General features: G+C 43.6%; 1 protein-coding gene across 1 annotated transcript in view; it reads left to right on the plus strand.

Moving 5' to 3' along the window:
• Positions 1-11,867: 11,867 nt before the first annotated feature.
• The window catches only part of USP7 (ubiquitin specific peptidase 7), a 117,521-nt gene continuing 111,507 nt past the window's right edge, over positions 11,868-17,881 (plus strand). Inside the window, exon 1 of the mRNA XM_050966406.1 lies at positions 11,868-12,342. Coding sequence (XP_050822363.1) covers positions 12,267-12,342 — 76 coding nt within the window. The 5' untranslated portion in view covers positions 11,868-12,266. The remainder of the gene's footprint in view (positions 12,343-17,881) is intronic.

The raw sequence follows: 17,881 nt of genomic DNA on the forward strand, positions 1-17,881 counted from the left end.
GCATTCTTCATCTATTTCCAGATATCTGGAGAAATCTTTTCCTCATTTTTATATACCTCTTAAAGGTGTTCTCCAGAGAAGAAAAAGATTGTGCCTTGTTTTGTTAGTTTATAAAGAAGGGCTGAAGACATTTTAAAATGTTGGTTTCAATTTTTTTTCTCCCTTTACAAAAGAACCATTCTGACCTCTCTAATTTTACTGGAGGACACATGGAAACAAGATAACTGGTGGGAGTATGATGCTACAAGAGTCTGAAACCGGAACAATTGAAGGCAGAAATTTTTAGTCAGGTTGTTTCTCCCAACACCCATTTAATTCAAGCTCCTAACAAACACCTAGTATAAAAACTCTATTTGTGAAAGATTCAATATCCTCCACATGTACACTTTGTCAGCTGATGGCTAAGAAAATTCCCATTCCAGTTGTCTGGTCCTCTCCTCCAGGAAAAACAGGGGCAACAAGTCGTCATAATTCTGATATTCCTAAAATATTAAAAGGAGGAGAAAGGCTGGTGCTAATCCTTTAGTAGCCTTCATGCAGTAAGACTTCAGTGCCCATACAGAGCCTCATTGACTTCAGTTGGACTCCACGTGGGTGCAAGGGCCTGCCTGCACAGATCTCCCTCCAAGATCAAGGCCTTTATTTGAAAGAGAAAAATAACCCGTGCCTTCTGAGCCTTTTTTTCTATTAATCACAAAATTAAATAAAAAGATCACAAACATATTTTCTCCAAATTAATCTTTTAATTTTCTCTCCTTTTGCAATTGGCCTGACTTGTTTTAACTTATTCATCATCCAGTAGCTCTTCTCTGCCACGTCCAGCAGAATCACCGTTAACTTCAGCATTGACTGCCCGTGAAAGCTATAATACTCTCTGTAATAACCTTAGTCCCAGATTTGGACCTTAGCGTCCAAAATATGGGGGTTAGCATGAAAACCTCCAAGCTTAGTTACCAGCTTGGACCTGGTACCTGCTGCCACCACCCAAAAAATTAGAGTGTTTTGGGGCACTCTGGTCCCCCTGAAAAACCTTCCCTGGGGACCCCAAGACCCAAATCCCTTGAGTCTCACAACAAAGGGAAATAATCCTTTTTCCCTTCCCCCCTCCAGGTGCTCCTGGAGAGATACACAGACACAAGCTCTGTGAATCCAAACAGAGTGAATCTCCCTCTCTGTTCCCAATCCTGGAAACAAAAAGTACTTTCCTCTTCACCCAGAGGGAATGCAAAATCAGGCTAGCCACTTCAACACACACAGATCTCCCCTGATTTCTTCCTCCCACCAATTCCCTGGTGAGTATAGACTCAATTTCCCTGCAGTAAAGAAAAACTCCAACAGGTCTTAAAAGAAAGCTTTATATAAAAAAAGAAAGAAAAAATACAAATAGTCTCTCTGTATTAAGATGACACAATACAGGGCAATTTCTTAAAAGAATATTGAATAAACAGCCTTATTCAAAAAGAATACAAATCAAAGCACTCCAGCACTTATATTCATGCAAATACCAAAGAAAAGAAACCATAGAACTTACTATCTGATCTCTTTGTCCTTACACTTAGAAACAGAAGACTAGAAAGTAGAACTACTTCTCCAAAGCTCAGAGCAAGCAGGCAGCCAGAAAACAAAGACAAAGACACTCAAATCCCTCCACCCAAAGTTGAAAAAATCCGGTTTCCTGATTGGTCCTCTGGTCAGGTGCTTCAGGTGAAAGAGACATTAACCCTTAGCTATCTGTTTATGACACTCTCCAACTAACTAGTAGTATTAAGCCCCATTAAGGCTTTGGGGCTAAAACTGCATGGTGAAGGTCTACAAAGATAAGGCCCTGATTCTGCTATCTGCTCCATCCAGGCAGACAACTCCCCTCCCCCTTTTTTGACTTCAGTAGGCTCCCCTGTGCAGATCAGATTGTGGGATCAGGTCCTAACATTGTATTGAACACTGACATTCTAAGTACCTAGTTTAAAATAAGTAAAATCTACTGCTTAATGTCTGAGAGTTTAAACTAATGCAACAGATGTCAGTTTGGTGGAGCCCATAATACAACCTATGTTTGTGCTCCCTCAGCCTTGTTTTTGCAATCTGAGGTTAATCAGGAGGGTAAGTGAAAAACAGAGAGAGAGTGTTTGTCATTTGTGGAGAAAAGGTAACGAATAAGTGGCATGGAATGAATGGAGAGAGAATAAGTGAATGAAGGGATTGGAGGAGATGAAGTTGTTCTTCTGATTATTCCAGAGGGTGGGGATAGAGTAAGAGGTGGAGGAAATAGGACTAGGAGAGACTGCACTTGTAGGTTTTACTTTTATGCTTGGGTAGTCATTTGTTTTGTAAACAGAAAAAATTAGACTGAACATCAATTTGGGGAGGTGTTGCATAGGTGGATGTGTTCAGGATGGATGAATACTTGCATGTTTAGTCCCTCTGCTTTTGTCACATTGTGTCACAGATTTATTTTCACTTAAACTTGGTTGCTTGTGCTTATTTATACAGGTCTGTCGCATCTTACGCACATTTAACATGCACAATTTCAGCTTTACGCAGTAGGCAAAAAACAAAAAAAAGGGAAAAATAACTATTTAAATACTGTTTCTGTAGTGCAGGCGATTCTGCCCGCCATTCAACTCAATGTAATTTTGACTATACGCGGTTTTCGCTTTACGCGCTAACCGCGGAACGGAACCCTCGCGTAAGATGAGACACGCCTGTATTATAGTAGTGCCTAGAGACCCCAGTCGAGATCAGGAATCCATTGGGCTAGGCAGTGTACATACAAAAGGTAAGAGACAGACAGCCCCTGTTCCATGGTTCCATCCCTTGCCACTAAATAGATAGGACAGTGAAAGTAATACCGTCTTTTTACAGATAGAGAACTGAGGAACAGAGAAATCAAGGTCCAATCCAAAGCCCATTGAAGTCAATCAGATCAGGCCCCTGTTGACTTTCCCAAGGTCACACAATAAGTCTGGACACTGAAATATACAGATAAAGACAGTTTCTTCTACTGATTAAAGAACAGATCTTAACTTGCAATCCTGGTTCAGACAATGGATCAGTATGTGACCTTGGACAAGTCACTTAACCTCTCTGGTAAAATGGAGATTTTAATACTACCCTTACAGAGCAGTTATGAAGATTATCAACTAATATACAAACACTTTGAGAGTCTCTGAATGAAGTTATTAATACATAGTGCTTATCTAGTTATTATTAGACTGGCAGGTTGAGGCATTTTGGCAGGGCCACGTGTGTCATGTTGATAGGAGGGATCCATTTCCAGTGCTGGCAGTCTGGCATCTTTCACTAACAATAAATTCACTTTAAATAGGACAATTCCTAATATATCTGATTTGTTAGATACTTTTCAACTTTACCTTCTCTTTTACACTTGGGCAAAAGCTATTCCTATCAGAACGAAACATAGCTGATTAATCAGAGTTGTATAGACAAGATGAACCATTCCTTCCATTCCTTTTTCACTTTGGATATATATCATTGTAACTCTTGACTTCACAATTTACTGTTTGCAGCAAAACTGGATGAGGAAAAAATCATTTCACTTTTCAAAGCAATATTAATGGATAATGCTTCATATAGCTCTTTAAAAATATATTGCCATAAAGGGATATCATCAACTTGAAATAACCGTTCCCTGAAAATTTTGTACTTACAGTGTTTTTTTTGTTTTTTTACAATTAACACCTAATATTACTACAACTGAAGGAAGTTAGCAGACAAATATTTCTCTAATTTTTTACTTTTATTTGTTCCATCAATAGCTATTAGCCAAGATGGTCAGGGATGCAACCCCATGCTCTGGGTGTCCCTAGCCTCTGACTGCCAGATGCTGGAACTGGATGACAGGGGATGGATCACTTGATAATTGCCCTGTTCTGTTCATTCTCTCTGAAGCATCTGGCAGTGGCCACTGTCAGAAGACAGGATACTGGGCTACACAGACAATTGGTGTGACCCAATATGGCCATTATTCATATGTTTCACAGTACAGTATGGTTAATTGCATTTTCTCTCTCTTATGATGGATGACATCATTCTCGTGAAGCACGTGCACATGCTTCCTGGGCCCTGCAAGAGGGTTTTCACCAGTAAAACCAAAGCTTCTGTTATTTCGCTTTTCAGGTCAGAAAAGGTGTCTCCTCTTCCCCTGGTGTCTGCACAAAGCCAGGGCACAATAAGAGCCTAGTGCAGAAGCCTCTTTCTTTGCTCCCCAAACACTTGTATGGGTCACGGAAATACCGGATGCTTGGCAGGGGGCTAAGAGAATGCTCCTTCATTCCTCAGACCAAACTACAAGACAGGGGGCAGCAGAGATCTGGTAGAGCATGCAGGGAAACATCTTTATCACAACATGAACCCCAAAATGAGACTGGGACACACCTGCCAGCAGCAGGAAGAGGTGTTATAAATCTGTGCCCCCCAGAAGCAAGTGAAAGAAAAAGCACCTGGCTGGGTGATTGGCATCCTGCAGTGAGGTCCAGGGAGAAGCCAAGAGACAAGAGCTAGTTAGGGAGGAAGAAGCAGAGCTGCAAAAGGCCAGGAGCAGCTGGCCTGAGACAGGAAGGCCACTTCCCACCCACTCAGGCTCTGCCTATATTAAGGAAATATGTACTGATGTAATATATTGATATAGTTACACCAGTGCAGACCTCTTAAAGGGACTTACACTGCTGCACCTTAATCCAGTAACACAACAAACTAAACAGCAACAGGGTAGGTCCTGCTTTTATGGTGCAGAGCATGTCCATTAGTGGTTTGTGCTGGCATAACTACCTTGATGTAATTACACCAGTGTAAATCCCCTCAATATACGTAGCTACATACAGGATACAGCTCTCTCTTGCGGGATAAGGAGAGAACAGCAGTCTTACACAAGGCAGCAGGTAGCTGGAAGGCATCCCCTGCTGGAGCTAGGACAGTGAGTGGAGCAGGCTGGGAAGCAATTTAGATCCTTTGCAGGAGTTGGGCCAGGTAAGCATCATCATCTCCTGCTCCTATTTCAGCTTCCGCTGTGGGAGCCAACACAAGCCAGGCCTGGAAGGCAATGGGGATCCTACTGCAGGCACCAGACAGGAATGGGGCCCAGAAGGTCAGTGGTAAACTCTGCCCCTCAATGAAAACAGGGGATCCTTGTTCCTGGTCTGGATTACTCTGTGGGAGCTAGATAGAGAAGCTGGGGCTAAGAGTGTAGTTGGCATCTTCACCCCTGCTCTGTCTGCAGGAACAAGATATTGGGCTAGGAATACAAGAGGAAGTGAGGATCTGTCCCAGGCTCTTCTACAGAAGCCAGGGTCAGGCTGACTGTACAGCTTGGACTGGCTTTTACCTTTAGCTGTCTCCCTTCCTATGCACATTCATACTCCTCAGTTTGTGAGGATCCTTTATACAGTGAGAAAAACAATTTTAAATATACACCTCTACCTCAATACAATGCTGTCCTTGGGAGCCAAAAAATCTTACCGCGTTATAGGTAAAACTGTGTTATACTGAACTTGCTTTGATCCACCAGAGTGCGCAGCCCGCCACCCGGCAGAACACTGCTTTACTGCATTATATCCAAATTTGTGTTATATCGGGTGGCGTTATATCAAGGCAGCGGTGTAATTTCAGAGTCTTAGGGGCAGGTCACCTCACCAGAAAGAAGTTACTTCCTTTGAAATTGACTAATTTCAAGTTGACAGTGTCTCTTTAAGATCCGGTATTATTTTGTATTATGGTAGTGCTGAGAGGCCTCATTTGGGACAAGAGCCCTATCATCCTACACAAACACACAGTAAGAGATATTCCTGGCCCTAAAGCACTAACAATCTAAGCTCCTGATCCTGCCAACTGATCCAGGAGGATGAACTCCTGAACCCCACTGATTTCAGTGATGATTTGTATGGACATAAGGGCCTGCAAGAGGGAAATTTTATTGATCAACTGGCAAGTTAGGGGCCTAAGTCAAAACAAGTTGCAGTGAGTATAAAAAACAAAAGGAAGGCGTGAAAGAGGAAAGACAAGGATAGCAGCAATAGGAACATATGGTTACATAGACTAACTAGGTGCACAATTTCCCCATTAAAGATTTTTACTTTTTTTTTTTGGTAATATCAGAAATCCCTGCTGTCTGTTTGCCTAGCCATATTCAGTAAGCAATTTACCACAAGTAGCAGAGTATAAGGGAGTCTTGAGGAGGGATTTGCAGGAGTACAAGGTAGTGGCCTTATGAGTTAGTTTGGGGAGAGTGTTCCATGGAGATGTGGCAGTGTAGAAGAAAGCACAAAGGTGCTTGCAGAAGTGGAGAAACAGGCAATCCAGGCTAGCATCATTGGTGGAGAAAATGTGGAGCAGAATGTGAGGGGAGATAGAGACAAATAAAATATAAGAGTAGCCAAATAAGAATGGGCTGTATTGTGAACGTTGTTAAAAGTAAGGATGAGAGCTTTTATTTGACATGTTGAAGACTGGGGAACCAGTGAAGGGACTCTTATGGGGTTGGCATGGTCAGAACAATGAGTTAGGAAAATGTATATTGGCAGTATTGTTTTGAACGGACCTGAGGTGGACAAGATGGATTTGTATATGTTGAACTGTGGACTTCAGGTTAGCCTAGTCAGTTTATTATGATTTGTACTCCTTGTGTAGAAAAAAGTCAAACACTGTAATCATTGGGTATTGTGAAATGGTGCCAAAAAATGCCTTGCTGTGTAATTATTTCATAAAAGCATTTGAGATGATTATATACAATTGCTTTGAATTTACCTTCTTCTAGACATCAGTATTAAAATGTCTCTCTTATAGATTGGCTGTCCGTAGATATATTTATAAAATATAAAGGGCCTGTTTTCATTTAGATTTTTCATAAAAGTATAGTATGTTTTAGTCTACATTGCACTTTGAATCTGTAAACTATAATTCCCTAAAGAAACAACTCATTTTAAATGGAGTCTCTATGGGTGGATGGCATAACTGTGAAATTCCATCTTATTAAACTAGTGATATAGAGTAGCCACTTCCCATTTAACAGGAAAATTCCTGCCCCTTGCCCCATATCTCCCACAAAGTTTTCTATAGGTCTATTTTGCATTTCTTCTGCTTGTGTAAAACTATGAGATGGTAACATCTAATGAAAATGTAAAATGTCACAATAAAATGTCAGCTTTCTGAGCTCTCCCCTTTTCATCTAAAACTTTCAGAAATTAAGTGGGTGTGCCCTCCAGACGTCTTTGCAGGAGGAAAGGCATTTTGGTTCAAGTGCTTAGCTTCTGAGAACAGTGGTTACCTTAAAACAGCTCAAATCCAGAGAAGCTAACATATGTGATGGGATATTTTTTAATATCAGTGTCCTTAATAAGGGATAGAGGGGTGACATTATGAGAAGTTGATTGTCTTTTTATTATGGTGGGTTGTTTTTCCTTTCTTTTGGACCTTGCCTACTACCCTGATCTCAGTGACTGAGGAATTAGGCAGTAGCAGATAGCCATCCAACCACGAGTGTAAGAAAATTGTGTCTCTTGTATTGGGAATCACTGATGGAGGAACGAAGGTGTTAAAAACCTGTGCTAGTGAAAGATTTGGTAGGTGGGACTGGAAGTCATTGAGAAGGATTATCTTTGGTTTCTGGGGAGCAGAAGTGGGGATGGGGAAGAGTGGCAGTAAGGAAGGACTTTCTGTAAGCTATTAAAGTTGGGAACAGATTAAAACACTAAGGACCGATAAAGGGATTCCCACCTAGATCTCCTTCCAGTGAGCCTGAGTGCAGATTTGTAGACCTTTAGGATATGCTTTCACCTGAGTAGATAGTTTGATAAATCTGAGAATATTTTTTCGCTTAATTGATGTTTTGGGGTAAGTGGGAGGGGTGACAGGGAGAGCTGGAATCTCTTTCTGGATAAAGTCAACTGGCAAATAGTTTAACTATTGGTTTTAAAACTGTATGAAGCACTAAACCTCAAATCTTGAACTCAAGTCCAGCTAGAGGAGCAAAGTTGGGTGTAGAGTAAGAATGGCCATACTGGGTCAGACCAATGGTAAGTCTAGCCCATTATCCTGTCTTTCAACAGTGGCCATTGCCAGATGCTTCAAAGAGAATGAACAGAACAGGGCAATTATCAAGTGATCCATCCCCTGTCATCCAGTCCCAGCTTCTGGCACTCAGGGGTTAGGGACACCCAGAACATGGAATTGCATCCCTGACCATCTTAGCCAATAGGCATAAATGGACCTATCCTCCATGAACGTATCTATTTCTTTTTTAAATTCAGTTATATTTTTGGCCCTCGAAACATTCCCAGGCATCCACAAGTTGATTGTGCATTGTGTGAAGAAGTACTTCCTTTTGTTTGTTTTAAACCCGCTGCCTATTTTCATTGGATGACCCTGCTTCTTGTGTGATGTGAAGGAGTAAATAACACTCCCCTATTCACCTTCTCCATAGCATTGAAGATTTTATAGATGATCATATCCCCCATTACTCATCTATTTTCTAAGATGAACAGCCCTAGTCTTTCTAATCTCTCCTCATATGGAAGCTGTTCCATACCTCTAATCATTTGTGTTTCCCTTCTCTGTATCTTTTCCAATTCTAATATATCTTTTTTGAGATGAGGCGACCAGAACTGCTTGCACTGTTCAAATGGTGGGCATACCATGGATTTATATAGTGGCATTATGATATTTTCTGTCTTACTATTTATCCCTTTCCTAATGATTCCCAACATTTGGTTAGCTTTTTTGGTTATTGCTGCACACTGAGTGGATGTTTTCAGAGAATGATCCACAACTCCAAAATCTGTTTCTTGATTACAGAAAAGTTAGACCCCATCATTTTATGTGTATAGTTGGGATTAAGTTTTCCAGTGTGCATTCCTTTGCATTTATCAGCATTGTATTTCATCTGTCATTTTGTTGCCCAGTTGGCCAATTCTGTGACATCTCTTTATAACTCTTCTCAATCAGTTTTGGACTTAACTATTTTGAGTAATTTTGCATCATCTTCAAATTTTGCCACCTCACTGTTCACCTCCTTTTCTGGATCATTTATGAATATGTTGAACAGCACTGGTCCTAGTACAGATCCTCACGGGAACCCCCCCCCCCCCATTTACCTCTCTCCATGCTGAAAACTAACCATTTATTCCTACCCTTTGTTTCCTATCTTTTAACCAGTTACTGATCCATGAGAGGATCTTCCCTCTTATCCCGTGACTTACTTTGCTTAAGAGCCCTTGGTGTAGGACCATGACAAAGGCTTTCTGTAAGTCCACATATACTAAATCAACTAGTCACCCTTGTCCACATGCTTGCTGAATCTCTCAAAGAATTCTAATAAATTAGCGAGGCATGATTTTCCTTTACAAATATTGAGTTGATGCGTCCCCAACATATCATATTCATTGATATGTCTGATAATTCTGTTATTTACTATAGTTTCAACCAATTTTCCTGCTAGTTAAGGTAGGCTTATTGGCCTGTAATTGCTCTGATCACTTCTTGGAGTCTTTTTTAAAAATCATCAATACATTAGCTATCCTCCTAGCTATCCTCCAGTCATCAGACACAGAAGCTGATTTAAGTGATAAGTTACATGCCACAGTTAGTAGTTTTGAAATTTCATATCGGAGTTCCTTCAGAGCTCTATGAATACCATCTGGCCCTGGTAACATATTACTGTTTATCAATTTGTTCAAAAACCACCTCTATGGAGACCTCAATCTGGGACAGTTCCTCAAATATGTCACCTAAAAAGAATGGCTCAGGTGGGGAATCTCCCTCACATCCTCTGCAGTACAGACCAATGCAAAAAATTCATTTAGCTTCTCTGCAACTGCCTTGTCGTCTTTGAGAGCTCTTTTAGCACCATGATCATCCAGTGGCCCTAATGATTGTTTGGCAGGCCTCCTGTTTCTGATCTACTTAAAGAAGTAGATGTAGAGGGCATGGTTGTGTAAGGTGGGGTGGGGGAAGGTGAGGATCCCTTCGCTCATTCCGAGCTATTTTATGGTTGTTGAGCTGCTCCACAGAGGCTAGTACAGCTCAATGGTTAGAGTAGTTTCTGTGGGCCCTCAGGCATCTCCTCTTTGCTCTGCAAGGAAATATATACATAAAAGCAGTTCTTCTGGCCCCATCCCGGTCCTCTCACACCCAGCCCACACACCTGTCCTTCCTCTTGCTGTCTCTGCAGTGCTGTTGCACAGGACAGGGCTCCATGGATGGACAACTCCTCACAGTCCTCTAAATCCAAATCACCACTCACAGCCAGCAAACTCCAGTTCTGCTGGGAAGGGGCCCTCTACAGCACAGATAAAGGAGTTGGATTTGCCCCCAAAAGATAGTTTAAATTCACTCATCATTTTATAAATTGGAACAATAAATAATAGGTATTTGAAGTGGAACAGACTACACCCTGCCAGTACAAGATTGTTAACTTCCCTAGAGTAGATATTCTAGCTCTTTGGGAAACCTAGCTTTAGGTGGTTTAAGTGCTTTCCTTAGGATAGACTGTAGAACTGCATCTCTCATCTCACCATCCTATAGCTTTCCCTCTTTAATACCACCAAAATAACAAGGAGTCTGGTGGCACCTTAAAGACTAACAGATTTATTTGGGCATAAGCTTTCGTGGGTAAAAAACCCACTGCTTCAGATGCATGGAGTGAAAATCACAGATGCAGCCATTATATACTGACACATGAAGAGACGGGAGTTACCTCACAAGTGGAGAACCAGTGTTGACTTTTTACCCACAAAAGCTTATGCCCAAATAAATCTGTTAGTCTTTAAGGTGCCATCGGACTCCTTGTTTTTGTGTATACTGACTAATGGCTACCCCCTGATATTTAATACTAGCAGTCACTCCTGGTCATACTTTTCCCTGCCTCTTATGGATGTTTTTAAACACTTGGAAAACATGTGGCTATTTCCAGAGTTATGCAGACAATGAACTAACCCCTTATTTCGCAGTACCCCAGAGCTGGGCTGGCCAGGGCTTGGCAGGAGCCTTGGACAATTGCTCAGCAATCTCTCTTTTTCTCTCTCTGGAAGGTAAAGTCAAAACGGAGGAGGAGAGCCAGATTTGTTCCTATCTAATAGAGCAGCTTTCTTGGGTCGGGCCCTGTCCTCCCCCATCCCAGAGTGAGGGCCGTGCCTACCAGGGAGGTGGTCTCTCTCACAAGCGCCGCGGAGCAGAGGGGCTCCTTGCAGAGGCCTTGGGAGGGAGCCGCATATCCCCAGGGCAATCCCAGAAGAGATCCTACCAAGGAGGCCTTCGGGCGAGTGGCGAGCGCCCTGGCACAAGCCACTGGTCTACAGGGCAAGGGGGCGCCTTCGCAGAGGCCCTCGGCGGGAGCGGGGTCTCCCCCAAGGCAGGCCCTGGCTGGGAGAAGGGTGCCGGGCAGAGGCCAGCAGGCTGCTGGAGGGGTGGGGGCCGCTCCTGCGGGCAGCGGGCTCTGCCAGGCAGTAGCTGTTGGGAGGAGAGGGGCTGCTCACCGGCAGGCAGGTCCCTAGCAAAGGGCTCCGCTGAGAGCAGCCTCTCCCGGGCAGACGCCCCGGGAGAAAACGGGCGGTGCAGCGCGTCCATCCGGATGGAGCCCCTGTAACTCCTCCCCTCCGCTCCAGCCTCCTGTGGCGGCGGCGGCCCGGCGCTGCTCCCCCTCCCCGGCTGGCTGAGCGCCGCTGCCCCTCATGCGGATGTGACATTTCACGGCGCTACCGCGGCCGCCATTTTGAGAGAGACAGAGAGAAGCCCTGGCGCCTGCTACGCTCCCCACAGAGGCGGCGGCAGCAGCGGCGGAGCAGCAGCGGCAGCGAGCCCGGTGCAGGCAGCAGGGAGGCCTGCAGGCCGGGAGCAGGGCCCCAGCCTCGAGCGAGCGGCCTCCTGGGGAGCCGGGGGCTCGCGGCGCCTCCCCGACTCTCACCGCAGCAGGGACACCCGGCGGGGGAGGGGGAAGCGCCGGGCCCTAACTCCTGATCTCCCGGCCCCCGAGGAAGCCGCCGCCCCCGGCTGGTTCCCCCCTCCCCACCCCCTTCCCCCGACCGGGTGCCGCCGCCGAGATTGGGCGAATAGCGAGCAAATACGTGCGCGTCTCGCTGCCTCCTCCGGCCGCCCGCTCCCTGCCCGCCGGAGCCCAGCCGCAGCCCCCCGAGGCTGGTGCCCAGGCCCCGCCGCTACCCAGGCCCTGCCGCCCCTCCGCCCCCTGCCCTCCCAACACAGGCCTGCAGCCCCCTGCAGGAAAGGCCCAGGCCGCCGCCGAGCCACAGCCCCAGCCCGACATGAACCACCACCAGCAGCAGCACCAGAAGCCCGGGGAGCAGCAGCTGAGCGAGCCCGAGGACATGGAGATGGAAGGTAAAGAGCGGCTGGAGCAGGCACCGCAGGCGGCCCTGGCTCCCCAGAAGGCGCCCGGAGACCCTGACTCGTTCCCTATTCCCTTAACTTACTGGCCCCCCTAGAGCAGCTCCAAACTCCCTGGTTCCCAGCAATCCGCTCCAGGCTTCTTCCCTACGTAACACGCCCCCTTACCCGTCTCCGGTCCCCTCTTCTTCCTCACAACCCACCCCCCTAACCGGAGCAACCCCAGCCCCCCGGGGCCGCTGGGAATGGAGCAGCGCTGATGGCCTGGCCTGGGGCTGGGCCAGGGAGAGACCTGGGAATAGGGGCTCCCCTTGGCGGGGTGGGATGTTACCCGTAGTTCTCTAGGGAAGGAGAGAATTGGGGAAAGTTTAGGGGTTGGAAAGTATGGCTGAGAAGGCTCGAGCGTCTGTGTGCCTGCGGCTGAGATACGCTGGAGGAGTCCGATTGTAGGGTGCGACCCTTAAACCAATATCTTAATTCAAGAGGGAGAGATGGGGGTTCATGGCTGACGTATGGCTGGGGGCGGGGACCGGGGCCTCTCGAAAGGGGGGTTCGTTCTTCTGAGGGCAGGGATGTCCTGGCTGAAGTGAAGGGTTTGATTTGGTGGGCTGCAGTGACACCCGGGCTGGTCTGTGCTCGGGAAATGGGGGTTTAAGAGTGGTAGGATGATTTTTGTTGAGTGAGAAGGGATGTTTAGCACTCTCACCCTGTGTGGATGGGGGCGTGTGGAGATCCAAGGGCCCAGTAGATAGGGGAGGTGGGCTCTCCAGTAAAACCTCGGCTGAGTTAGGACTCCTCCAGTGTAGATAGTGGGGTTCGCTGTCTGTAGAGGAGGAGCTGGGGATTCGGGTGGAAAGGGGGCTGTGCTCCCGGAGGTGCGTGACCCTGAAGTGGAAGCTTTACTCCTAGGACTAGGAGAAGGATTATTTTGGGAGGAGGGGGCTGGTTCAAGGAATTCAACTGTGTATGGGAGGGTAGGCAAGGGAGGGGTTCCTAGTAGCGTTGCCGCTGTGACTCCTGAATGTGCGGCTGGAGCAGGCATGGGGCCGGGCTGTGGGAAGGTTTGTTTTTTCCTCTATTGATTATTTTCCCAATAGGTGAGCGATGAACGGTGGGTCATGGGGCCTAGCGATGGATGGTTTTAGGGGTTGCTTTCTCAGGGTAGACCTTAGTAGTGCCTCTCCCAGGTCTGTTTTCCCCCAAGTGGATCCGGCCCCTGTATTTCTGCAGCTGCCTGCCCGCCCCCCTTTTCTGTGTTGTTGACTCTAGAGCCGCGCGGCAGGGTTTTGCCTTGCAGCCCTTCCATTGTATCTGCACACAGCCTGCCACGCGAGATGCTCGCCATTTTTAATTGGGGCACTGATCTGAGGTTTATTTACAGAAAATGCATCAGGACGGGGCCTAGCACGGGGTTCTGTGGCCATGTGTAGCTCTTACCCTGATCCTGCACAGTCATGCCATTGCTCAGGAGAGTGGTTTGAAGGGGGAGGTTACTACATTTCCAGTCTTGCTCTTTACCCCAAACCATTACCCTCCCAGGGTTCTGTTTGGGATAAAGTCAGCTGTACTTTTTTTATTAATCTTGGCATTTTTTTTAATCTAAGGTATGACTCTTTTAATCAGACATGTTTCTATTGTAGGAAATGTGTAAATACCTAATCAGAAACAAATAATGAATTCCAGCCATAACTACCCTCCACTATTGTGTATTGTTTATATTAATGGATTTTTGCCTTGCTGATCAAAAATATGAATTCACCTCAGTATTGCTTAAAAGGTGTCAATCATTATGAATGCAGGTATTCAAATCAACAAGAACAGTCACCATCAACAGCCAGTTTAGTTGTGAAATATGCAACAATTGTTTTAGCAAATTTAGAATTTTCTACAACCAATCATGGATTGGTACTATGATTAATGAAGCTGTTTTACTGAAAGTTGGTCATAGTCACTACTCACTATATTTCATGATGAGAAGGACATTCTGTGAAACCCTTCTTTTTTTAAAACCTAAGACTTTAGTGCACAATATGATGGATGAAGCACATCATGTGTTATTTCAATGACTGACATTGTTTAAAAAGAACCCCAAAACCTGTCCCCAAGTTGCCACACATGGATTCAGTTTTTTTCGTTGTAACCTCAAGAGAGAGACACATGAGGTGAATTGGTTTTAAAAAAATACCTATTCACACCTATTTGTATGTATGCATAAACATAATGTCTTGGATATAATGAGTTTTCCAGGAGAATGTGCCATAGCCTCCAGCTGTCAGCCTTGCTTCCAATATTCATTTCTAGTCCTTTAGAGTATTGACAGTGCTTAATGGTTCTCTGATTTCTATGGGCTTGATCTCAGTGCAGCAGTATTCCAGAAATCTATTCAAGCCCTCATAGGCTGGTAAAATTTACACTAATGGTTCAGAATGATCATAGGACATACTAATCTATCTGAGAGTTTATTTGCACTAATGGAAAGCTCAACAGAGTTTAGATAAAAAGCAAAAGAGTCCTGTGGCACCTTATAGACAACAGATGTATTGGAGCATAAGTTTTCGCGGGTAAATACCCACTTTGTCAGATACATGTGTTTAGATAGACTCTATACCTTTTTGGAGTGTTTGATTTCCATGAGAAATTAGTTTAGGTGCACTAGATCATTTAGTCTAGACTCTTGTTCCCTTTCTACTGAAAGACATGTAATTGCTTATATGTGTTCCCTTATTTTGCAGTAGAGAACTGTGTTCAGCTTTCTAATATGTGGATGTAGATACTTTCTTGAGGAGAGAGAAATTGTCTTTAGAAATTGAGAAATTTAATAAAACACAATTCTCAAATCTTACACTGTTTTATGCATGTTAAATGCCATTCTCCATTGAGAGATCAGATTAGATTTAGGAGGTATGTGAAGAATGTATGATGGAAAACTGAATGCACATCTTAACTTTTGATTTATGTGAAGCCTGCTCACTTATTTGCTGTGCAGCTACACTGGACAGTTTCAAATGAGCAGAATTACAAACAAAACTATTGAATCAGTGGAATTAAGTTCTGCCAGTTTGAATGTGACATTTTGTGGATACCTGTCCCTGTTTCTTTCTTTCTTTTGCTTTTGTGATCCAGTTGACTTGGTTCTCTTCCTTGAACATCTTGTAGGCCATAAAGTGTAAATATCAGAAACAGTAGACATTCCGGAAGATCAGATTGTAAAAAGAAATACTAAGAAAACACTTTTTTACATTTTAGATAGGAAAGAGGTATAATTTAGTCAGCAGGTATAGAAGTGGTAGCAACAGGCCTTGATAAGGAGTAAGAATTTATGGGGCCATATGGTATGCAATCTAATTTATTTGCCATATTATATTGAACAGAATAGTGTAGTATTATGAGTTGGCTTCATTATACACATTCTTGATGCATATGGTAGTTGACGTTTTTAGCTATTTATTGTGACACAATATAGTTCCTTGCTGAGTTATACATTTTAAATATAGGAATTATATGGAAAGGTAAAAATAATGCAGTTCAGTAAATGTTGACCTTTTCGGTGTACCTATTGTAAGGACAGCAAATAGTGTTTGTGTAGTATATGCAGCTTGGCTTGTCATTTAAAAAAAACTGTGCTTTTCAGTTGCACTCCAAATGAGACTTGCTATACTAAATTCTAGGAAAGTTTTGTAAAATCATATAACAAAGGAAAATCTGAGGTCTTGATGTAACTCCTATATAACTTGCTTCCAAGGTAAATTGTATTAAGAACTATGCATACTCAAAGCACTTGGTGCTTATATATAATCCATACAATGCTTTCACCACTTCCCTTAAGAGACTATTTCACAGTCTAATTGATCTAGAAGGTGTTCCTAATATAATTTACATTTCCTTTTATTAATTTCTGCCCATTACCCGTAGTTATACTCTTGCATGTCATAGAAATTAAATTTCTCTCTTTGGTGTTAACACCCTTTATACAATTGTAAATTATGGTACCCTCCTTAATCCTGTTTAGTCAGTTCCAATTGACCACTTTTAAATTTTTCCTAATATGTCAATTTCGCTAACTTCCTGGTAATCTTTTGTGGCTTTTCTCTGAACTTTTTCATATTTGTCTGTTTTGAAGTGCCCCCAACTGAATCTCCTATTCCATGTGAGTTCACACCAAAGTCATTTAGAAAGAGCAGGGAAGGAAAAAGTTGCATCTGCATATGAAACCTAAAATTGCACTTTTCCCAGTATTATACCAGCAAGTTAGACATGAACTTGCAATGGTAACTATCATAACTTGATTTCTGCAGTATTTCTTACAGTTTATAAAAGAAATCTGCTATTTCTTATGTTTTTTTCTCATGGTTTAGCTTGCTTTTTTCAAAGTTATATCATATCTAATTTTTTTTACATATATTTCGAATGTTTACCTCCCTTTAACTTTCTTGACCTCATGAGTGACCTCAGCTCCTCACAATTGAATATCTACATAGATACTTAATGTAGTGTTCATTCCACATCAGAAAATATATTTTGTGAAATACAGATTATAGTGAAAATGTCGTTGAATTATTTTTTAGTCTGTGTGGTGGTCCTTGTCTCTGTTGAAGCCCAAGAATAATTTCTTTTGGAATCCCACATAATGCCATTATTTTTATGGATGGAGAGGACTGGGTGGAACTGTTTTTGAGGCTCATCAGCTCTGCCCTTTAATTAATTAATTTAAGAGTCAGTTCAAGATTCCCCTCTTTTTGTGTCCCCTCCCCCACTATCTTTCAGACTACTCCCAGCTTGGTAGTGATAAACTCAGGTTATAAACTTGATCTACTTCTCTGAGTTTATGGACATGAAATTTAGCTTGTGAACATGGGTATCTTACATATCCAAGTGGTGTTCTGTCTCTCCTCCCGCTCACCTCCTTTGACATTTTTCTCTGAGATGGGGGATGATTGAATGAGATGGGATATAAATGATGGAAGGGAGCAGACTATAAAGTGAAATTAGTTTGGAGGCTTAATAGCAGTGCATCTGGTAAAGAACCCAGCTTAGTCCATTGTTCCGCTCAACAGCAATGTTTAGGGCCCTTCTTGAGGCAATGTACTTGGCCCCGGGAAAGGAGTATGTGTGTTGTATCACGACCATTTCATGCCATCCGAGGGAAGTATATCCAAGGTCTTCTCCCAGAGGATGGATATATGACCTTAGGACCTGGACAGTAAAATGGGATAGAGTTGGATTCAGGAATCCTCCAGGGAAGGAAAAAGAGAAAAACTAAGACATTGTGGGATGAGAAATAAAATGTGCAAAATCTGGGAAGGCAGTTGGAAGACTAAAAGAAGTGAATAGTTTGATTTTAAAGGGTGAAGGAGGACATTTTCAAAAACTCAGATTTACCTTTTCCATCCCCTCTTCCCAGTTAAGTGTGTGTGAATCCACCATATCCAGAATAGGAATACAATCTCCCTATCATTACTAGGAAACTATCCTAATGTAACTGAAATTATCTGTGTAAAAGCACTGTAACCATGTACGTATTTGAAACAGAGGG

This window comes from Gopherus flavomarginatus, chromosome 9, assembly GCF_025201925.1.
Source record: "Gopherus flavomarginatus isolate rGopFla2 chromosome 9, rGopFla2.mat.asm, whole genome shotgun sequence".
In the NCBI taxonomy this organism is placed as follows: domain Eukaryota; kingdom Metazoa; phylum Chordata; order Testudines; family Testudinidae; genus Gopherus; species Gopherus flavomarginatus.